Below are 25,382 nucleotides of genomic sequence, written 5' to 3'. Positions count from 1 at the left end.
AGGTGTGAAAGATAATACAAGGTCACGGTCTAGGTTGGGTAAAAGCATGACTTTATAGCGAATTCTAAGTTGTTGGTATGGTGTAATTTTGATGTTAGACGAATAATATCTTTTATATTATGTTTAGAGTATTATCATAAAAAGTATTATATGATAAATTAGTTAATATTTTAATTTAATAGTTGATTGTTAATTTGTTGGAATTGATAAAATGTTAAATTTTTAGATGAATCAAAGTTTTATGTTAGTATGTTATATCCATATTCTCAAAAGATGAAGCAATTGTACTAATTTGAAGTACATAATTTATTGCATTATGTATTTTTATTATATTTTTATTTTCAATTTTTTTATAAACAATATTAAAATCTTAAAAACCAAACATTTATAATTTTTTACTATCATTTTCATTTTTTTATTGTGTCATTTTTTAATCATTTAAATTCCAAAATTAGCCATATGATATGGTAGACAATGAACTAATTTGTTTGAGTCCAAAAAATAAATTAAAAGGAACTTATTATATAATAACTTATTTTACATATTACATATTTTAAATTTTTTATTTTATTTTAAATCACAAAGAAATTAAATAATAATTTTATCGTAAAATAATCAACTTGAATGAAAATATTTAATAAACTAATGAATAAAATATTTGTAATTTAAAAAAAAATTCTTTATTAGAATATCCACAATTCATTATTAAATAAATTTTATAATACAAAATTCTATAAAATGGATATTTTCTCTTCCATCCTCATGATGAATCATAGTATATGATTCAAAACATTGATAAAAAATTGTATACAAGTCAAATCCAAACTCTCAACAATATACCTTGAAAAACTAATGTTGTAAAAAGATATTTTTCCTTTTCTATTCCTCCACTTTTATTCGTGGAAAGTTCATCAGCCACCTGTTTGATATTAACTTAAAAATTACAATTTAAAAATTTATTTATAATAACACGAGGAAGTAATATATAATTCATACAAGAATATACTTAAAATAATAGCCCACAAAAACTATTTGTAGATCTCTCACAATCAAAAGCTCGATTACACCAGGCTGAACCATTAATATAATCTATTATAAATGCCTTAGAAACATTTATGATTTATTTTCAATATCAGTTCTAATATTGTACCACAAGAATATTCACTAGCACATACAGTTTCAATGTATCTCATTATGGATGGTAGATTTTGCCATGACAGCTGCACATCCACCTCTGAGGATAATACTCCTGCGGCATAATACGATGAACAATAACTAACTTGGCCTTACATGGACTGCAACCATGACATTTGTTTGTACAATTCGGAGGCCTCGACCCCAACAATATGCGTGTTCTGTTACCCTTGTCATATGCTCCCATATTTTCAACCTTAACAAAAACAAAAACGATATATTACATTCAAAATCATTTTAGAAAATAATTTTAAATTTCAATTAAAATTAACAAGATATAGAAAATAAATGATTAGACTATAAATTTATCAACATACCATGACAGTTTTTGGGTGTTTATGGGATTTAGATTCTTTTCGCTTAGCACCTATATCATCATATTCACAGTCAAATATTTCCTCAAAGAAACAAATACAGCAACACACAATAAAACTGCTCTACTTATTTTAAAATAAACATGTTTTAGAAATATACTCACTTGGACTTAAATTCTTGCATGCAGGGATGACGTGTCCACTGAAATATCCATTTGCATTATCATTAAGGCAGGAAGCAATTTTCCCTGAGGTAAGCTTCAAAGATATATCACTTAGCTTTATATCTTTGCAGGGCATACTGTCACTGCACTTAAGTTGAATTGCTGCTGCTGTTGCTGATGTCCCACGTATGTTCTTGTATGTCACATCTTGGATTTGAACCGCAGACCTCTTTAAATACAAACAAGACGTTTTGCTTTACAAATAACCCATATAAAAAATATAGCTTTAGAAAGTTTATCTGAATGTTTGGAAATACCTGGTTTTGGCAAGCAGAAGCCGAAGTGCAGTAGAATTGATTTATTAATATGGGGTTCTCCGAATTTATCATTTCAACATTCTCATATATTATATGGCTTGCCATGCCTGAACCACCCTGTTACAAAATTGCAGTAAGAGTAAAAAATTGTTCTATTGATTTAATAAATTATATGAAGTTTTTATCAAATGATCAAAGAATTGATGAATTACAATTGTCTCATTATATAGACCTATCATAAAATTTAAGAAGACACATTTGAATTTTTCCTATAAACTTAATTTAATTAAGAATTTACCTGCCATGTTTTGATTCTTAATCCATTTTGTGTGTCTATGAATTTAGCCCCATTTACGTGCACGTATGAAACCTCTGCTCTAGAGTTTTCCCTCCCAAGACTTCCTATACTGCAAGGCAAGGAGATAAATGTAGATTTAGTCAGGTAAATATTAGAATTGAGGTTCAAATCTATGGACACATTAAATTAGTATAAAAATAAATTTGCAATCATAATGATCAAATGTTTCTCTTGCAAGACTTCTTATACTGCAAGGTAAGGAGATAAATGTAGATTTTAGTTAAAAATGTTAGGTAAATATTAGAATTGAGGTTCAAATCCACTAGCACATTAAATTAGTATCAGAATAAATTTGCAATCATAATGATCAAATGAGAGTTTGAATGTTGATGCAGAGGACAACACCACCACCATTTAATCAACATTCTATAAAAAGAACCAAAAAATGAAAAAACAAAAAGATTGATTTTGATTTGAAAGAAGGTTTTCATTTGAAGAAAGCTTACCTTATTCCATGGCCTGGACCGCAAATCAGATCCTCAATCACAATATTAGAAGACCCTGTGCCTATAGCGACGCAGTCATCCCCTGTACAACTCATAATGCCATGTATTTAGTAATTCAGATCATCCAACAAGATTTAATGTAATCAAACATTATGACAGAGATTATAAGTTAGAGTTTATTCAGAGAAAGGATTACCTGTTCCTATCGTGTTCTTTTGTAAGTGAAAGTTTTTAGATGCAAAGATATCAATTCCATCAGTGTTAGGACTGTCTCTCGGTGCCGTAATACTAATGCCGATGATTTTTACTCCCTCACAATTCCCAAAAACTAAATGAAATTCGGGGCTGTTCATTAGTCTCAGTCCTTGGATTATCAGACCCGTGGAGAAATCGAATTTAATGGCCTGCATATAATTATCATAAATATTTAGCATACAAAAACCATAATCAACGATCCAACAAATGTTCAATAAATGCTTACTGTTGGTCTATCACGATCGTTGCAAATTTCCTGCAGAGAATGAAAACAGTACGAGTCAAATCTCAAAATCAAGACAATTGTTTTAGAGAATATGGTACAAAAATTTAAGAATAGAAAGTTTATCACTTACTCGTCCATTGACCCATTTACATTGGCCAGCCCACCATTGTTTTCCTTGCCCATCAATTACACCTTTACCCATTAGAGTAAAACCTGTAAGTTTAGCAAACTGCAACCATATTCTATTATTCTTCCAGCTCGCTGGATTTTGGTACGCAGCTATTATCCCATCTACCTGCAAATGTAACAAATCATCAATTCAACAAATTAATATGAAATAAAATCAATTACTAGAAGTATAATAAATCTTGGTTTTTAAAATTACAAACCTTAAAAGTAAAGTGAGGTTGACATGGCCCATTGAAGAACAAATTGTTTACAACAAATTTCTTGTTGCCTGGCACAAGCAACATTGCTGATGGCTTTTTGCATGCAGCTTGCCATGCTGTTGAAAATGCCTGTCAATAAAAATCAATTATAAATCAATAAATTTCTATTCCATTGAGTAGTGCCCATAAATGAATTAAGAATTAACTAGATTGGTACCATATTCAATAGTCTGTTTATTTCATATAAATATCTCTTAACGTATCATATAAAAAATTGAATTTAAAATATGATGAATGACCTCAGTGCAATCATGCTTTCCATCGCCTACTGCGCCATATTTTTCCACATTGAAGATGTTGATAGCATCATGACGAGAATGCTCAACTTTTCTTAAACTCCGATTCGATCTAAGATATTTTTCGACAACACTGTCCAACATAATTTGGGCAGATTGATCTTCTGCTGCCGCCATTATAATCAATTGCATGGCCAGAAAGGCCATTGGAGCAATTAATTTCATGGCCATTTTAATAAAAGAAAATTCTTTCTATACTTGTCTCGAACTCAACTATTGAGAAGAAAACATGTTTGTGAGTGGGAAATCACTGTTCATTTTATACATGTCGCCTATGGGTATTTCCATTTCGATAGAGAGGCAATCCAGAAAAAAATGGTACGTGCAGGATCTTGAATTCCACGAATGCTTTTTCTTAGCACCATATCAGGACGATTCTGTGACAGTTCCTCTTGCAAATCCAACTCTGGAATTACACGTTACAATCTCGTTTAGTGCTTATAAGATACATGAATATCATAGGGTAATGAATAGATGAATTGATATGCCGTGATTGTTTTTTCAGTATGAGGTGATGGATAATATCAAGGACACTTGATTTTAGAGTATTTTTCGGAGAAGTTCTGCAGTCATCTACAGTCCAGGCGACCAGCCGTCATAGAACTTTTAAAGCATTAGTTTTCGATGGACACGATATTTCATCGATTTAAACTTGTTGGAACCGTTTAGAACTTGTGAAGTAGCAGGAATCCCAGGGTCGAATGATAATAACACGTATCGAGGAGGATTATACTTCTTTTAGTTTTTTGCTTGAAAGGCTCCAAGAATATCTATACGATTTTAAACTGGTTTTAGTTCTAGTTTACGACGGTTACCTCTTTGGTATAATTTCGTCAATTAGGATTTACAAGTTCCAATGCAAACTTTGACTTTTTGTCTTCGTGTGGGTTGAGCCTTAGTTTTTGTATGGAATGTTTTAGAGAAAAACATAATATAAATTTTTTACTTAGCTCATTCCCACAAGTGGATTTTAATTTTAAATTTAATTTTTTTTAAAGAATTTTAAGTAGTCGTTCATATTTTAAAGAATATTCTTACTTTCTTTTGTATTAAAATGAAAAAAATATAATATATATTTACTGAAAAAAATTAGGCTGGTAGAAGGGTAAGTTCATGAATTCTAGTGGGATTGAGTTCAATTTATAAACATAAAAATATATAATTAAGCAATTGATATAATGTCAACATTAGTGTCATCCATGGGCTTACAACTCGTAAACACACCTTCCTTATGAGTTTCTTTGAACTAGGTTGTTGGGTGCAAAATAAAGAAATAACAAGTTGTTGATGAGGAAACTTGTCAAAATTAGGTCAACTGACCTCCCCATACCCCTAAAAAGAGGTAGAAGGCTACCTAAAATAGTACCTAGTAGGTTGGGACTAGCCACAAGTATTAGAGCCAAGAGAATTATAAGGCTACCCCCCTTGGGATTGAGATCTATGGTCTCTCTTGATACATTGGTTGTAACCACACCAAAAACCTCTTGAAAGAGAGGAAGAGTCCAGAGTCACCATGGAAATAGTATAGGGGCATTTCCCTTGTGGTTTACCAACTCCCAAAGATGGGAAAGCTTTGTTGAACACTTATTGGAATGTTGAAAGGGCGGGTGAATCAACATATTTTTTTTTACCAAATTAAAGTGATACAACATTCATCCATTGAAAGTAAAAGTAGTAACCGCAAAGAAATCCACACAATAACACCAGATTTTTATGTGGAAAACTCAAATTGGGAAAAACCATAGTGAGAATTAAACTCACAATATGTATATTCACTATTTACAATAAATGTGGTCACCAGCCAAAGAGCTTACTACTTCGGACTTGTAGACTAAGGTGCACAACCTTAGGCAAGATACAAAAGATGAATTATAGGTAAAGATCACTTCTTCAACGCAAGATACATAAAAAACTATTTAGTACAATATGTAATATGATTCGAACTATACAAAGAGCATCTACATAATGCTAATAGAAGTTCCAGTTAAAGCACTCTTTGGTTCATCTACTAGGTCTTCGAATCTTTGATCTACTCCAAATCTATACCACCTTTATTCCATTCTCTTTTCTCACATCCGCATACACATTTTTTTTTCTATTTTAACTACAAGGCATTTTTGACCTTCTTATACCATCCAAATCAAAACTCATATACTATGAAGTCGTTTAGAAGGAGATGTAATGTGTATATTACCAACATACCAAAACCACCCAATTCTGTCAATGCGGAACACAAAAACATGTATGCTGTCGGCTTCAACCTCTATGTACATTATTCCTTAATCCGAACCAAAAAGTGATTACCATATACACCAGAAAACTATCAATATGTATTTATCCTATCTTTTGGGCCACTAAAGATAAAGCATGAATATCCAGAAGCTGACTATACAAAATATGTTCATTAACTGAACATGTAGGAGTATTGCACAACCTCTAGTCAAGATGGGTTGACATCAATGACAATCCAGAAGGGCATATTGCAACAAGCTTAAGTGCAAATTTGTTAGCTTGTACTTGAATATACATGAAAATAGTAGAGAAAATCATATGCTTTTTGTAAATAGAGAAATGAACATCTACATTGAAATTGAAGAAAAAAGCCAAATTTTGATTGAGATACATACAAAATAGGATCTCCACTCAAAAATATGGGTGAAATCACAATAATGGTTTCCACTTTTTTGCCACTTTTGACACTGAGATGAACAAGTTTAAAATAATCTTCAAATTCCGACAACTATAACTTTTAAACTATTATGAAGTTGAAGATGATGTAAATTAGTGACTTGTAACATTTTTTCTATAGATTTTATATATATTTTTTAAAAATTTTTTTGAAGGATTTTTTTTTAATTTTTCCATCTCCCTCAAAAATTAGTTTTTAATAGCAAACTACATTTTTTAAGAGTGATGTGCCTCTCGAAATGCATAATTTTTTTCTATGAATGATAAAAACTCAATTCTTTCGAATTTTAGTTTGTAACATCAATATCCAGGGCTTGCAGTTGGTTTGATAGTTATATGTTGAATAGTTTTCATTTTATTAAGTTTTGAAGTCCGACTAATTATATTTTAGACATAGGTGTACGTTTGAACATATAACTTGTTCTATATTTATTGAAATTCATTTATTATTTTTTGTTAGAAATAAGACATCAATACCTAGGGCATAGATATTTTTCATATTTTTTTTGAAGTAGTTTACTATTTTTCCCAGTGTGTTGAATGGAGAAATTCATGTTCGGTGAAAAACCTATATTTGGTAAAATTAAAAAAACAAGTTCATAATAAACTCAATATGTAATTAAATTATCGTCATTGGAGAGCTTGCTTCAAGGACTATCATACTACAAATTGGGTTGTCAAGATCATTCCATTTGAGCCTTCAACTAGAGGTTTGAAGGCCAAAAACTTGCAAAAAAATGTAGAAAGCTTCAGAGAAGTGTTAAAAAGGGGGTTCAAAAAAAGGGGGATTCGAGCGAAGCCCCCGATTTTAGGGGGGTTTGAATGAAGGGGGGTTCAAGAGAACCCCCCCAATTTAATTGAAAAATGACATAAACAAGCATTAAAGGTGCTTTGCTCGAAAGAGGGGGTTTGAGCGAAGTGGGGGGTTCGCTCGAACCCCAAAGGGTAGTTCGTTCGAACACCCCCACTTCACTCGAACCACCTCTGAATTTGTTTTCCTCCCACCTCGTTTTTTCTTCGTGGGTGAAAGTGGGAACCATTATTGTGAACTTACCCAAAGGTGGGTGTAATTATGTGGGAGACAAGGCCAACCTAGCAACATAATCACATGTCAAGAGAATCGGGAATGATAGAAAGGCTTGAAAAGGTCATGGATTCAACTTTAGGCTTCTTCAGTATGGGAGAAAAACAAAAATGGATGCTTGAGGTCCTCTAATTGTCCACCAAAATGAAAATGAGGGAAAGGGATGCCCATGTTCATGAGTTTATTTTCCATTGAAAGACCATGATAGATAATATACTAGGAAAAATTAACTAATTAAGGTTCCAACATAGTAGATCAAATGCATTAAATTGATGGTTCTAAGTGTTAGGAGAGACTAAAGCTACCAATGATGGTTGAGCTATTCAACCATAGTTAAATATGGAAAAAGCCACAAATAGCATTCCTAAGGCTTATAAGTCAAATTGCATAGCAAGCTAAGTTGGTTTTAACCTTGGGAGAAACTCCATGGTAGAGATTGCTTGAATTGAAGTAGTATTATGATGAGTGACCTCCCAAGAAGTCTCAATGCTTCACCTCTATGAGAATCACCTAGAGCCAATGAGTGCCAAGTGTACTTGAGATGGGTTCTTGTTAACCACTACACATGAAGCATGGGTCAATGAGCTTGACTAAAAAACAACATAGTTGAATCGTGATAGCAATATCATAAAGAGGTGTTTGTGCATCATTTCTGATCTTTTCGCTAAGGTTTGAGAGAACAAGCCCTAATTTTATATAATATTTGGCAAGGAATAGAAATAAAAGATGTTTGAAAGATCTCCTCGTCTTCATTTTCAATCTCGAATTTAAACTTGTGAAAAATGCTTACTAGCTTTATGAACAAGGTCTAGAAGAGTCTACACTGTATGCTTAAATAGGAGAACACGAGTCCAAGGAAACTAAGATGGGAGACCACCAAATGGATTTTTGATTGCTGGATAACTCATTGCCAAAATAATCTCCCACCCTTCTAAGACAAGGTTCAATAACTTCTTATTCTTTTCAAATATTTTTTATTACAAAGGCACTTGAGATAATAATAGTTGATTTGTAGTAAGAGTGATACCTAAATCTGACAAGGCTATAATGGACAAGGCTTGGAAAGTTAGAATAAGAAAAAGGTACCTATGGATCCTCCCTCACTATGCACTAGAGAAGGCATATGATATCCTCACTCATTACCTCAAATAGCTATGGATGATCTTCTTAAAGCTCAATTAATCTCCCTTTATTTTACAAAGAAAAGAAGAATATTTAAACATAGTCAAGACAATAATTCTTTCACATATCATCAAATTCATGGCCATCTTACAAATAAATGTCCTAATTTCCAAAATTAAATTCAAAATCTTATTGATAATGGTATTATTAAAATGATAGATGAATAGTAATCCCTTTGCCTATTTTGTTGCTCATCACTTTGTGACATTGGTAGCTTACCTTTCAGAGGATCTTTGTTGTTTTTAGTGGTACAAATTCATGTAGAATCATACTTTGATAGCAACATAATAGTCTTTCTTATTATATCTCCATTCTTGGGGGGAAAGAATAATGTTTGAATCTTCTCCCTTTTCAAGGATTTCCTTTTCCTTTGTTGAGTTGTATCTTTCATAACTTTATGCCCTTTATTGCATAGAATTGTCCTCCATGCGAGTACATTTATGTCCCTTGGTCAAGATATTTGACCTCCAATAAACACGTATATGAACATATGCTATGTTAATATGATAAAAATGTTTTTTTGTTTTTTCTCCTCACAATTTATGTCATAAGCATCTTTATGAATGGTTTTACATGTTATTTCAAATTATTTTGCAATTCTTTTTCTGTGTTTATATTAGTCAACTACTCTTGGAAATAGATATATCTCTTCATTTTGTATTATATTGGTATTGTTATATATTTATATTAAAAAAAAATTTATCCATAGATAGACCACATTCCTTTGGTAGTCAATAGACCATGCCATGGACATACAGATTGATACAGTGCAAGAGAAATGTGCTCATCAAAATGAAATGCAACGTGCAAGGTACCATGCAAGGAAAATTATTATTAACAAAAGAAGACGAGAGATCCCACACATTGTTGTTGAGAAAGCCTCTACATCGACATTTTCTTCTTCCCAATATCCAACACATCTACAAACACATGTGCCTCAAATTGAACATACAAGTCAACCTATCCCAATAGGTCATATGCATACACCCCCAATTTTCTCTCAAAATTATTGCAATGCTAGAAAAAATTTTTGTTCAAAGTTGGACAAACTTTTAAAGTTTTCAACATGTCTAGTTTGCATGGAAAGATATCCAGGAATTAAAACTAGACAATAAAATGGAATTAATACTTGTTATAGATGCACATCACAAAAAAATGGACATCACTTCTTAGAATGGAACAACATGGACCTTGGTGAACAACAACATTGTTTGCAAATACTAACTCAAATCAAGGAGATGTTGATATCAAAGGTTAGCCCTATCCTTCAAGTTACTTATGCAAGAGGGGGACAACTAAAATATAGTGGGCACACTATTTATTTTCCTCGAGATATTTCAACAATTGTATCCCACTTGCCTATATGTATAGATGGATTGGACATAATAATAGTAAACAAGGAAACCAGTTGTCAACAACAATACAACTTCTATGTGAGTAGAAGACGTGTTTATGATGGATTGCAATATAAGATCTCGTATGACCCATACTACAAAGATGTACAAGTAGATGTCTCAGCATTAATAACCTTACCCCTTAACCCTACAAACATATCTAACCTTCTATATGCAACAACTTCAAATCCAGATCCCATTGATATGAGCTTGATGCAAGAAAATAGTATAGAAGATGATCCATTGGAAGAGAATTTGCAAACAACTACTTCATTTGTGGCGAACCTTCCACCGACATGCAGAGAGTTGGAAGAAGTATGCTCTTTATTGTAACTAGGAGAAGGAAGACCACCTCCTATATTGCAATGGCCACCCATCTCCCCATCTCCCATAAATGAATACAACACTGAAGGATTATTTGTGATGTCATTCCCCACTTTGTTCCCAAAGGGTACAACTGCATTCAAACAATTGCGTCTCAAAGAAGTTAAGTTATATTAGTATGCTCTCAATCTTTTGCGATACCATGACAACAGGTCTGACCAACACCCAAGGTTTAGGTACTCCATATTGAATATAGTTATGCGGCATCAAAGCCAAGCCACAACATATGTTTTTGTTCAAAAGAAACTACATGATGAACTGCCTGCAACAATTGGTTCCCTTTAGAAAGAGTAAAGGACTTGCTTGATGAAAAGATTGTTGATCAGCTAATGCATTTTAGCTCATCAATCCATGGTACAAAAGCATTCTAGAACCAATGAAGAAGGGAAATTATTGATATGGCCATTCAGATTGGTTGCCCAACACTATTTTTCACACTTAGTGCAGTAAATACAAAATGGCCAAACTTACATAAAATCATGCCATCCACCACACCAACAAATCCATATGCGACTTCCAAGTGTAGGTTACAAAATATATTTCAAAATCCCCACCTTACTGCATTCTACATGCATCATAGATTCATAGCACTTCGTGTCGAGGTCTTGGAAAAGCTTCTCAGTGCAACTGACTACTGGTACAGGTATAACTCTGCCAAACTTTTTATTTTAAATTTAACTCTTACTATTTTTGAGTCTAAACATCTAATTTTGTAGGTACGAGTGGAAACATAGAGGCTCTTCATATACCCATGGTTTCATTTGGCTACAAGAAGCACCTGCCATTGCCAAAATATAGTGGAATCACATTTTGTCAGTACAAAATGCTCTTCACTACATTGAAAGATACGTCTGTGCATGGAACCCACAAGCATTGAAATTGAGAAACCAAATATTCCATCGATATATTTGTTTCTTTAAATGTGAACCAAAAAAACTTCCAACGTGTTTCAGTCTCCCCCACAGGAACAACCACTTATGCAAGATATATTGCAACTTACATGGAAAGGCCTATACATCTAGAGAGAATGTGTCTTATTGACGTAACTAAAAAATGGTCATTCAGTGGATCTCGAAAATGTGATCAATGGAAAGAGCGAACCACTCCAGTAATAGTTCGAGTATCCCCTAGATTCACATCCATCCCTTCAAAGGAGGACAAATATTTTCAAGCATTTTGTTGGAGTGAACTCATACTGTACCATCCATTTCGTAACATCCAGATGGATTTTGGCTCTTCAGATGATGAAATAAAAGCACAATCAGAGAGGTTCTCCAACAGCTACCATCCATGGCATGTACATCGAACAACCTCAACAACAATGGAAGAAAGTGATGCTATCACTCCTTCAAGAGAGCCTGAACAAATGCAACAAGACGTCCTTAATGAATGGTAGGCCCTTTCAACTTTATACCCAGGGCTTCCTGTTCAGTTGGATGAACTTGATATGCTTGGACAATGTGAAATTGACTTGAACCATGATTGAGAAAAAAACCACGTACCCACACAATAAAAAGTTGTAGCTACTAATTTCATACACTCCAATCGACCAACGTTTCAAGCCTACCATGTCATCAATTAGTAGGCCCCATATGACATGTCTATACAGTAACAAAAGGCATATGATTTAGTTATTTACATCTACAAGACAATACTTTAAAGCCACCACTAAAGATTATTGTTCAAGGAACTACAGGCATAAGAAAGTCTCACATGATAACGAACATAAAGTTTACAATGATGAGATCGAGACCAAATGGACAGTCACCATTACTACTCTTTGCACCAACAGGTGTTGTAGCATTCAACATACAAGCATCAACGATTCATTCTGTCCTTCGAATTCCAATCAAAGAAATGGTCCCCCTTCAAGGACAAACAATTGCAAACTTCCAAGAAAGAATGTACTTCATTCATTATATTCTAATAGATGAAATGAGCTTCATTGGTTGAAGGTTAATACAATGCATGGATATGAGGTTACGTGAGGCATTCCTTACCCATAACCAAATCCAATTTGGAGGATGCTCAATCATACTATTTGGTGACTTGGGCCAACTACCACCTGTCAAGGACATTCCAATGTATGCTGCAACTTCTTATGGAGGGACACTATGGCCTAGCTTCACAACAATTATAACATTGGATAAAATATTTTGTCAAATTGGAGAGCAACCTGCACAAATTGCTTTTCATGAACTCTCAAATTTATAAAATACAGAACCTACAATTGTAGACTAGCAACTTCTAATGTCTCGGTCAATTTCATCACTCACCTCTGCAGAATAATCTATTTTTTTACCATCCAAACATCTTTTTGCAACAAATGAAATGGTGTCATTGCATAATAAACTCATATTGCTGTCTTTGGCAAATCCTATTGCCCTATCCATTGTAGGAAAAATGATGGGATTAACATGCTCAAATCCAGATGATGAACAACTACAATCTAAGATCTTGCTATGTATTGGCCAAGAGGTTATGTTGTGTACAAATCTATGGGTGGAAACAAGACTTGTCAATGGTGCACTCAGACAAGTCAAATAAATTGTATACAATGATGGTGGAAACCCACCTCAACTACCCTTATTTGTTGTTGTTCAATTCCAAAATTACACAGGCCCAACTTGGGATCACAATAACCCAAAAAATATCCCTATAGGACCAATAAGTCATGGTTTTTGATGACAAATACCACTAAAAATGGCATGTGACTTAACAATACACAAATCACAAGGACTCACACTTCAAAGAGCAACAATTGACATTGACAACATTGACCGCCAAGGGTTGACATTCACAGCTATTTCAAGAGTTCATGATCTTACAAGTCTTCGCATTCACCCTGCCTTCACATTCGAAAGGTATGCACGAATGCAACAAAGTCCACATGTCACTCGATGCAAAGAAGAGGAGGCACGATTGAAAACATTATCAGATGCACAATCTACTATCCATCCAAGGATATGAGGTTTGTTCCTTCTATTCTTAGTTCAATACCTATATTATGCATACCATTTAAATTTACCACATTGCTCAAATTAAAGTACTGTATTTGACAAATTTCAAGTGTTTTGTAAATGTCCGAGACATGTTCAAAACAATGCTTCTAATTTTGATCTTTGAATGGTAAATTATTAAACTCACTCAAGTTATACAAATTCAAGTTGACAATTTTTCTTTTGCATAATATTATTCTATATAATGTGATTCAATTAAACTACTCTATTTGACAAATTTCAGGTGTTTTCTAAAACTATGAAACATGTTCAAAACAATGGCTATGCTTTTCATCTATATATGATAAATTATTAAACTCATTCAACTTATACAAATTCAAATTGACAATTCTTGTTTTGCCCACTGTTCTTCTATAGAGTATGATATCAACTGTGGAACTATGTATCCTATTATAGGGATTGTAATACAATTTGAGCTAAACCTATAAATGAAGAAGTTATGCAAATGTTTTTTGCAAATCCTCTTTCAATGTTTAAAGTGCATTTTCTTTACAGGTTCCAACTATTTTTCAAATGTAGACCATATGTTCAATTCCATAATGTTTCTAATTAAATTCTCCACTTTGTAAATATTTTTTCAAAACACAATTAGTAAATAATGAGATTTTCAGCCTTGTAAATAATACAAAATCTAACATTTCAGTATTTTGTTCCTTCACTCCAATTACTTGATTTTACTACTAAAAAAAATTATCTCTATATGAAAAATTGTTCAACTTCTAAAAGTTATGAACAAAGCAAAAGTACTTAAATTTCAATCTACCTATTTCATAAAGCAACTATTCTCCTAATTACCCTCTTTCTTATTTTTTCCAATATTTTCCTATTGAACATATATATATACATTGCACATTGGTGTGCAATTGCTAGTATAGACATCTTTCATATACACTTCAAAACCCGTTATTGACATCTTTCTCATACACTTCACAACATACAACTAATTGAAATATGAGAAACATTCAAAGAGTTTAAAAACACAATAGTATATATAACAATTAATGGTATTTAATAATCAATATCTGATCATATTTTATGAGCTGAAGATAATTTAATCTTACACGTCTAACATCAAGTGTCATACTAAATTCAGCCACCTCATATTGAAAATGCAAACGTGGCATATCGGTCGACAATTAGTTAGTTAATTATATTTATTTACCTCCGAGGAATTTGAGAAAATTGTAACGTGCAATTACAGTGTTAGGAAGGGCTAATGTCTATTACCCAGTCCTCCTCATATTGTGCTAACAGAGAACACTCGTGGAATTCAGTATAGCTTACGTACGATTTTTTTCTGGATTAAGTTGGAAATATTCATCGGGAGGCTGTATAAAATGCATAGCGATTTTCCACTCACAAACAAGACTGCTTTTCCAACTCATTCTGAAGAAATCGTTTGTTTTGTTGATTCAAAATGGCCATGAAATTTATTCTTGCCATGCCCATTTTGGCCTTGCTAATCACATTAAGCGCAGCAGCAGCAGAAGAAGCTCAATCTGCACAAAGCATTTTAGACAGTGATAACGACCAGTATTTGAAATTAAAAACAGTTGTTAATTCTGATGATTCCGCTGCCACTGTTTTCAATATAGAAGAATATGGCGCAGTTGGCGATGGAAAGCATGAGGTAATTCACCTCTTTTTAAAATTATCTAATTAGATAGCAAATTCTTTTGGGTTAAAATTGTGTATGTTTATTTGATGGAATGTATTGAATCAGAATCTAAATTTTTTGATGATGATGAATCATTTAATCTGATTCAAAATATGGATCGATATTTTACCAAACAAAATTTAGATTAAAAAAAATTACTATCTAACTTTTTGATTGTCAAAAGTTGTTTCCCCTCAATTAGCTAACTGTTAATTGCTAGTAGAACATTGAAACTGGAAAATGCAATTGCATAGGTTGTTAATGCATTTATTTCAGAGAAATTTTAGAGAATTTAGCATGCAATAATGAAGAGCCACCCCTTTGAAAGAAATGAACGTTTAATGTTTAATGTCAAATGTTTTCCCTTTTAAATGCAGAGAAAACTGCGGAGTCCTCGCGATCCTCGCCATCCCAAGCCTAATACAGGACGCGATCCACAACATGGTTAATCTATATACTATGTTTTGTTTTTAGTCAGTATAAGTATAGTCGAATATGAAATTACAGAGCTACCATTAATAATGTTTGCGGGCTGCAATATAGTTGTATTCCACCGCTTTGAAATAATTGTATGAATAATATATTAAATTTCAGCGTTACTAAGTTTACAGTCTTTTCGTTAAGTATTCTCTCTATTTAGTAGTAAACATATGGTTTACGAAATTCAAAGCGGGATGGTACCTTTTTTAAACACAAAATTCAACAGGAAATAACAAAAATTGAAGTGATATTTTATTTATTTGTTTATTTTTGGGATCTTAGGTGTTATAAAATTGACTTTTCATTTATAAATTTAATATATCTAAATATGCATTTCTGTTAGTTTTAATTTCTAATATATCATTTATAAATTTGACAATTTTTTAAGGTAAAGTTTTCCCATGTCAAATTCTTGTTAGACTATTTGTATGTCTTTAAGTGAATATTCCTATCTATAATATAAAAGTGTGGAAATGATCTATGTTATATTCATTTACTAAATTGGTTTATGCTCAAGATTCATTTTATGTTCAAAATAAAAAAATATGATTTTTTATTTTATTTTTGATAAAATTAATTAAATAAATAGATGTCTTTATATAAGTAGCAAACTTCTTGTGTAACAATTTATCTCATAATAGATAATGCTAATGAAACGGAACTTAAAAATCTAAATTTTAAAGTATGACTTCTAAATGTTGACCACTTATCTAAAGATATTATGATTATGATTGTCGAATAGTACTTATTTTCCCTTCTTCCATTACATACACTATTTATAAGCTCATCATCTATTAGCTTGGCTTGCTTTTTTTATTGTTAATATATTATGAACTAGTTAATGAAAGTTCAAATGAATGTTAGTGCATTATTTTAGCTTGTGCCTTTGATGTTGCATATAAACATTAACCTACTATTAGTGGTCATGATTCACTTATGTGTTTTATCTATTCTTATCGGTTGACCATTTACCACTATCTATAGATCTATAGACAAAGAAGGCTCATATAATAAGTACTAATAATTTTAAATTGTAAATACCATTGGTCTGGTGAATTGAGCCTAGAAAATTCAATGAGATTTTACACGTATGTTTAGATTGTCTCTTTGTCAAACATAATAGTTTTAATTTGACATTGTAGCTTTTTATTAGAGTTTTATATTGTAAGAAGGTATGTAAAATATTCTCCATGTCCCTTACAAGCAACATTTTAATTTAGAAAAAAATATTAAATATACCCTCTACTTGTCACTTATCAAGTGATCAAATCAATTAGTGATTATTTGCACATACATCTTAATCCTATCAAATTTTGTATATAGATGGAGTTAATGGGTATCCACATATCTAATCATTTCATTCATGTTAAATTCAACCTAATTCATATGATTGATAATGATCAATAATTTAATAGATTTAGATAATAATCATTCAAGGAGATTAATTAGATATGATGTGACTTCTAATTCATATGATTGATAATGATCAATAATTTAATAGATTTAGATAATAATCATTCAAGGAGATCAATTAGATATGATGTGACTTATCAATATGAATAGTGATTCAAGAGAATTAGTTTGTATGATTCATTGATATGTTTGGACAGTTTATTTGAAATTCTAATTAATATAGATAGTTGATAATAGTTTTTGAAAAAGAAATTGGACCTTGGCATGCGACAAGATCAAAACATTACAATTCTAATGCGTATTTCCATTTCCATAGAAAGGTAATCCAGAAAAAACATGGTTATCCTAGAATGCTTTTTCTTAGCACCATATTAGGACGATTCAGTAATATTATGTAAGAGGTCCTCTTGCAATTCAGAATACTGGAATTACACGTTACAACCTCGTTTAATGTTTATAAGGTAAATGGATATCGTAGAGTAACGAATATTGAACCGATATGGTGTGATTGGTTTTTCAGTATGAGGTGATGGATAGCATGAAGGACACTTCCTTGATTTTCGAATTATTTTCAGAGAACTCTCCAGTCATCTACAATTTGGGCAACCAGCCGTCATAGAGGTTTTAAAAGCACTAGTTTTCGATGGACACGATATTTCATTGATTCAAACTTCTTGGAAGCGTTAGAACTTGTGAAGTAGCAGGAATCCCAGGGTCGAATGATAATAACGCGTAGCGAGGAGGATTCTACTTGTTTTAGTTGTTGTTTCAAAGGTCCAAGCAAATCTATATGATTCTAAACTGGTTTTACTTCTAGTTTATGAGGGTTAGCTCTTTGGTATAATTTCATTAATCAGGATTTGAAAGTTTGTAAAGTTTGATTTGAATCTTAGTTCTTGTTAAGCAGAGAGGCTTCCTACAATGGCAGCAAAAGTATTTTTAACTAAAAGAGGGGTAAAAATTTATTAAAACATAAAGGAGGTACAGAGAAAAAAGGGCCAAAAGTCCAACAAAGATAGAGCATTACACAACTCTATCATTTTCCATTAAGTAGTCCAACAAATGATACAAATCCAGTGCTAATTGTCCACTATCCATAATATTCTAGCCTTGCAGATAGTTAGAAGCCCTTTTGGCCAAACAATCTACAAATCCATTCCTTTCTCTAGGAATGTGATGAAAAGTAACAAATTTCAAAAAAACTACACAACCATAGGATTTGTCTAATAACCAAAGCTAACTGGCATCCAACATCATCAACTTGCTAGCCATTCAACAAAGTCACCATCATCTGAGAATCCGATTCGCAAACGATCTTATTACAACCCAAAACACAGCTATGTTCCATAGCATATAAAATGTCCAAAGCCTCCATGAAGTTATTAGTATGACAACCCTTATAAATCAAAAAAGTAAATTGAACATCTCCAAAGCTATCACGCCCAACTCCACCAATACCAGCATGACTAGGATTCCCATGAGATGAGCCATCAGTGTTACTTTTAAAAACTCCATCAGGAGGAGGGGTCCAGTGACTCTCTCGATTTATCTTTCACAAAGGATGTTTGCATTTGTTGCACATGACCTAATCATCCCTCATTGGAACAACTCCTTGAAGAGGAAGATTGAGGTGATAACAAATATCAACCTCTCTAGGATCCACACCTCTAGCCAAGTCACATTTGACTGAGACAGTCTCACCAAGAGAATGAATAACTTTCAACCACAAGTGTTGAAAAACCATCCCAACATCATGAAAAATTCTTTGATTCCTCTCCAATCAAAGATACCAGATGATAAAGATGGGGCCAAGAGCCCAAGCAATTTGAAGGAAGGGAGTCTTAACAGAGGTCTTACCCCAACAAGCCCAAAATTCAGCTAAAGAGGAAACATGCCAACAGGCCTATTTCCAAACTTCCCACCATAAGCGCCAGATCTTCATGGAGAAAGGGAATTGGAAAAAAAGATGAGAAACACACTCACTATTTCGACACAAAACATAAATTGAGGGGTCCCTGGAAGCCACGCTTACACAAATTATACCAAGTAAGACAACAATTTGGAGCTATCGACCACATGAAAAAGTTGCATTTGGGAAAAGAAAACCTGTTCCACACCTATTTCCATTAAAGAGTCTCTATGCCACCAAAAAATTGTCCATCAAACTCCAAATACCCTATAGAAGCCAAATACATACCATATGAATCACTGCCCCAAGCTAGAACATCCTATCCTGACAAGCAATTGCACTCGCAAGAAGTAAGGATTTGAGTCATCTCTTTCTGGTTCTCCTCTATTCCACCTAGTGCCCATTCAAAGGAGGCCTTCAATCTATAACCAACAACCTACCCAAAATTTTGAGTAGTCTTAAAGTACCCCACCTTGTCCCAACCAACAATGGTAAAAATCTCGCAAGGGGTTGGAGGTGAGGATACATAGAAAGGATAGGCTGGTTACCATGCCAAGAATCTAGCCAAAACAGTGCCTCAGAGCCCTTATTACAAATCCAAAACAACCCACCCTTAATCAATGGAGCCCTAGTCTTTAGAGAGTGCCAAATCATGGAACCCCTACCTTCCAAGCGATAACACATAACATCCAAGAAGTTAGAACCATTAAGATACTTGTGTGTGAGAATTCGAGCCCAAACTTGATGCTAACTGGTACACCAATGCCAATAAAGTTTGGCAGAAAGAGCTTGCCCATTCAAGATAGCTAAATGGAGACCAAGTCCCCCATCATTTTTTGGTTGACACATGGACTCCCACTTAACTAAGCTCCACTTAAAGGCTCGCAAATTACCACTCTGAAGGAATTGATGCAAGAGAGCATCAAATTCCTTAAGGCTATACATAGGAGTCATTTGAACAAAACTCCTGTTAATAGGGAGAGCCTAAATCATTGATTGAAGAAGAGTCATCCTAGCAACAATAGATAACCATTGGTGTGTCCAATGATTAACTTTTCGATGCACCTTATCAAGCATGTCTTTCCAGAAAGGATTAAGATGCCTACCCACAAAAAGAGGAATACCCGAGTAGAGAAAGGGAAGATAGCCAATAGAAAACCTTAGAATATCCTCCTTTGAATATGATTTGGAGTGTTGAAAAAAAAGATAGAAGAGTGCTCATTGATTTTATGACCCAAGGTAGCCAAATATATGTCTAGAGCTTGCCTGAAAGATTCAGCCTCATGAAGACGAGCAACGCCCATAAGAGCAGTATCATCTACAAACTGGAGATGAGAAAGTTTAGGAAACCCATGACCCCAACTCAAATCTTGAATCAAACCATGAGAAACTTGAGACTAAATAAATCTGCCCAATTCCTCAGCCATAATAATGAAAAAATAGGGGGACAAAGGATCCCCTTGATGAAGACCTCTGGAAGCTCCAAATAACTCAAATGGCTCACCATTAATAATAACAGAGAAGGATGTAGACATAACACAACTCATCATCCAACTGACCCATTCTAGACTAAACCCAAAGGCTAAGAGAATATTATGCAAGATGCGCCACTTAACTCTATCATAAGCTTTGGCCATATCCAATTTGATGAACATAGATTTCTCCTTGGAAGTCACCATCGAGTGAATTGCTTGAGAGGCAACCACCACCCCATCCAAAATTTGTTTTCTTGCCACAAAGCCCCCTTGCTCCTCTGAGATCAAAGATGGAAGGCAAAATTTGAGCCTCTCTGCAATCAGTTTAGTAATATTTTGTACATAATGTTACAGAGAGAAATAGGCTTGAAGAAATCCAACTTATTAGCACCTTCCTTCTTAGGGGCAAGAACAAGAAAAGTAGAATTCAAAGCACAAAGAATTTGTTTTCTACCATGAGATCCACAAACCACCTCCAACAAATCCAAATTAATGACATCCTAGAATTCCTATAAAAATTCTATGGGAAACCCATCTGGGCTAGGAGCTTTTCCCGTATGCATTCCAAGAACAACCTCTTCTAATTTAGACAAAGAGATCAGATGTATGGGGGATTCATTCATATCATTGGTGACTAAAGATGGGATACAAGCCAAGATCATATTCTCCTCAACTTTAGTAGGCAATGAGTCCTCTGTAAAGAGATTAGAATAGTATAGTGAAGCCTCTCAAGACGAAGCTTGCAGAGAGGACAACTGAATTCCTTCTGAGTTAACCAAAGAGCTAATATAACTCTTGTTTTGATGAGCCTGGACAAAATTATGGAAAAAGAAGTGTTCCTATCATCCTCCTAAAGCCATTTATTCAATAAATTTGATGTGCATAAAAATAGTTGAAAAGATGAGGTGGCAATTATGTTTTCACCAAAAGGCAATTTATATAGATAAAATTTGATGTTTATAGCAAACCTAACAATATTAATATAATACTAATATTAAGAATGACGTTATAACATGTTTATAATAGATTTAATATTAATATAATTATATATTGATATTTAAATTTGTCTATGTTGTGTTGTGGTTCCTACTAACATATATATATATATATATTGAATTTTACGCTATATAAATTACCCCGATATATGGAGGTGTTTAATTTTTTATTTAAATTTAATATACAAAAAATATATGAAAAATATTTTATTATAAACCAAGTGATCAATTGATTTAGAAGAGGCACCTTAAGAAGGATATGTTTCAACCTATTCTACATATTTTATTAAATATATATAAGCTAGTATACAATGTTTTGGAGAAAAACAAGATGTGAAGGTTTTACTTAACTCATTTTTATAAGTGGATTTTACTTTTAAGTTTAAAAATTTAAGTGGGTGTTCATGTTTTTCTATGCATATTAATATTTCATTTTGTATTAAAATAAAAATAGTCTAATATTCATTAAAAAAAATTAGGATGATAAAAGGGTACATATACATAATCTAATGGGACCAAGTTTAAAATATATATAATTTAAATATAATTAAATAATTGAGATAATGTCAATATGTTAGATAGATCTTTAGCATCAAGATTTTTGTTCCAAACAACATTAGGGCTAGTGTCATCCATGAGTTCCCAACCAATAAGCGCACCTTCCTCAAGAGTGTTTTTGATAGGTTGTTGCGTGCAAACTAAGAAAATGACAAGTTATAAGGGAGGAAAATGATTAAAACTAGACCAACCAGCCTCTTCATGCCCCTAAAAAAGAGGTAGAAGTCTACCTAAAATACTACTTTGTGGATTGTGACTAGCCATGAGTAGTAGAGCCATGAATATTATGAGGTTGGCCCCTATGAGATTGAGATTTATGGGCTCTCTTGGTACACTAATTATAACCACACCAACAAACCCTTGAAAGAGAGGGAGAGTCCAAAGGAATCTTGTCAAGACTACAAGGAGCATTTTCATAGTGGTTTAGCAACTCCTAAAGATGGGCAACCTTAAGTGCAACTTTTCTAGCCCACACTTGAATATGCATGAAAAAATTAGAGAAAATCATAGCCTTGGTGTAAATAGAGAAATGAACATCTAAATTACAATTGAAAAAAAGCCAAATTTTAATTTTTTCATATATAAAAAGGATCTCTACTTGAATAGCATGCTAAAGATGGGTGTAATTGTGTGGAAGACAAGGTCAAACCACTAGAAAATTCGTATACTAGGATAATAGGGAAGGATAGAATGACTTGAAAATGCCATAGATTAAACCTTAGGCTTGGGTTAGTGCAGGATCATGGGGGGCCAAAAAGTGGCGATGTGAAAAAAATAGCCTTCTCCACTCGACTAAAAACGCGAAAATGCGTGTTGACTTTTTGCATGGCCTGAGTGTCAGTTCGCCTTGGCATGGTAAACATAGGTAAGCAAATCGGATATCGGATAAAATTGGATATCCAATTTTTATTTGTAATTTTAAATTAAAAAATAAATTATATAATATAATAATATATTATATAATACGTATTATATAATATATTATTATATTATATAATATAATGTTATATTAAATTAATTTAAGTATAAAAATTGGATATCCGATTTTCTAAGACAATATATTTGGACTGTGACAGCCCATGAGTTATTTTTGACCCATGGGCTGCACGATTTTTGGGAATCCGATATCCGGTTGGATCCAATATCCGATTTTTCGCCCAAAAATTGCTAAAAAATACATTGAAAGGTAAGATTTTTATTGTTTTCAATCATTTTCATTCAATTTTTGTATTTTTTTTAAATGTTTATTTGTTTTTTCATTGAAAATATGGTTTTTTTCATGAAAACTAGGTTTTTAAAAATCAAATACAAAATTATTTAAATTTGTTAACTAAATTCAATTGTTTACATTCAATTAGGTAAAAAATGGGGGATAATAGTGAAAACATTGATCAACAAAAACCGCAACAACCAAACCCTCCTTTGCGAAAACCCCCTCAATTTAGGATTTAATTGCACAAAATTTGAACGAATTGAGGGGGATTACAGATGTATATCGTAGGATCCCTCGCCTAAACCCAATGCTTGATCCTCTCACGTCGATCATAAAGAGTATGGAAACAATGACTGAGGAGCACAATGCCACCCTTTTGTGGCGAGATTCTATGAGGGAACAATATGTGGATGGCTTGTCCTATAAGGAGATCAAGGATCTCGAGATATCCAAAGCCACTATCGCCTCATTGTTTGTGAATCCCCGCACTGGTCAACCCGTAGAACCCCCCAAAAATAAAACTTTCTATTAAATGGTGGACAAATGATGGTATTGTGAAAAACTTTTGGGATTGTTGGTTGATGGTTTTTGACAAACCACCCAACAACAATCTTGATGTGCCCTTCTACTTCATAAAAAAATTGTATGCTGAGTTTGTTTTAAGAAAACATGTGAACTACTTTGACATCCAACCTTTTAAAGGTGTGGGTTGAGGTATGCCCCAAAATAGACCTCCAAGGCAGTCAGAGTAGTCTAGGGCCCATATGTCCCCCTCATCCTATTGATCCCCCACCTCTAGTGCAACATCCAGATATCATTAGTGAGGCGACATCACAAACCATATCAGCTAATCACTCTTTGAGTAGCCTTTTGATTTCTTAGGCTGGGTCAGTAGCTCAGCCTACTTTTGATGGTAGCAGTGCATCAAGTGGCACTAACACGTCATCCTCGGCTCCACACATTTGCGTGCCTCATAGTTGTGTCATGTGTGGGCACGTATGCTTGGGTCAAGTTGGACAACCTGTTCATCCTCCTGCGGATAGTGCAGATTATGAGGTGCATGAGGTGCATGATGCACCAAATGTTATGACACAGACTGGAGGATACCCTGGGGAGTCCTCGCATGCCAGAGGTGAGGAGGCATCATCATCATACATTGATGATGTAGTGGTAAGATTTGTATTTTCATAGTTCATGCTATATTTTAAATGAATATTTATAATCTAGATAATATTAAGTACTAATTTTTATTTACATGGTCTATTTAATAGTTGATGACTGAGGAGGAGTTGACACTGATTTTGGAGGGCACCTTGATGGCCAATTCATTTGGCCTTGATAGCTTGATGGTACATATATTATTGCACCTATTCATTTGTATTTTGTTGTGCATACATGCTCATCATTTATATTGGTATTAATTAGATTATGTAGTAGCTTGCATGTATATCTTATTTTACTCTTGTAGGGCATAAGTAGCACGAGTGCGGGGTGGTGTGATTTAGGATATGGTAGTGTAGTTGGAGACAAGGGAAAGGTAATTGAATGCAAATATGATTGAATGAATAGTTTAAATAACTTATAGTGATTATACATGTCTAGACATAGATTGATAGTTTCATATACTTGTTATATATATGTATAGAGAATTCTTGGCTTCACATCCTTGTTGACTACACCCAGTATACCTGAAGATGAAGAAGAATAAGAGATGCCTCGAGTACATGTGTGTTTATTTTATTTTATGTTTAGTAGATATAATTTGTTATTATCAGTGACAATTATATGCTAACTTGTATCAATGTCAAGTTTTGTGAACATATGTAGGGTGTGTATGAAAATATTGAAAACATACCTCCTCTACCGAAGACATACATCAAGGGTCCTGCAAATCCAAAGAGAAAACATGGA

The 25,382-nt window shown here is 33.3% G+C and overlaps 2 protein-coding genes across 2 annotated transcripts; one reads left to right on the top strand and one right to left on the bottom strand.

Moving 5' to 3' along the window:
- Nucleotides 1-1,072: 1,072 nt before the first annotated feature.
- On the bottom strand, nucleotides 1,073-4,251 carry LOC131042583 (polygalacturonase-like). Its single transcript, XM_057975897.2, has 11 exons — nucleotides 3,963-4,251; nucleotides 3,664-3,792; nucleotides 3,405-3,569; nucleotides 3,275-3,304; nucleotides 2,990-3,197; nucleotides 2,794-2,875; nucleotides 2,288-2,396; nucleotides 1,990-2,106; nucleotides 1,673-1,901; nucleotides 1,512-1,561; nucleotides 1,073-1,390 (listed from the first exon to the last, which is right to left on the bottom strand). The coding sequence occupies exons 1-11, from the start codon at nucleotides 4,188-4,190 to the stop codon at nucleotides 1,193-1,195; spliced, it is 1,545 nt and encodes a 514-aa protein (XP_057831880.2). The 5' UTR covers nucleotides 4,191-4,251; the 3' UTR covers nucleotides 1,073-1,192.
- A 10,884-nt stretch (nucleotides 4,252-15,135) lies between these two features.
- On the top strand, nucleotides 15,136-16,051 carry LOC131042594 (polygalacturonase). The gene is made up of 2 exons (XM_057975905.2): nucleotides 15,136-15,401; nucleotides 15,806-16,051. Exons 1-2 carry the CDS (start codon nucleotides 15,189-15,191, stop codon nucleotides 15,875-15,877), a joined length of 285 nt encoding a protein of 94 aa, XP_057831888.2. The 5' UTR covers nucleotides 15,136-15,188; the 3' UTR covers nucleotides 15,878-16,051.
- The last annotated feature ends 9,331 nt before the right edge of the window (nucleotides 16,052-25,382 follow it).

Source organism: Cryptomeria japonica, chromosome 2 (assembly GCF_030272615.1).
Source record: "Cryptomeria japonica chromosome 2, Sugi_1.0, whole genome shotgun sequence".
NCBI lineage: Eukaryota > Viridiplantae > Streptophyta > Pinopsida > Cupressales > Cupressaceae > Cryptomeria > Cryptomeria japonica.
The sequence above is the reverse complement of the archived record's forward strand: the minus strand, read 5'-3'. Positions and strand labels throughout refer to the sequence as shown.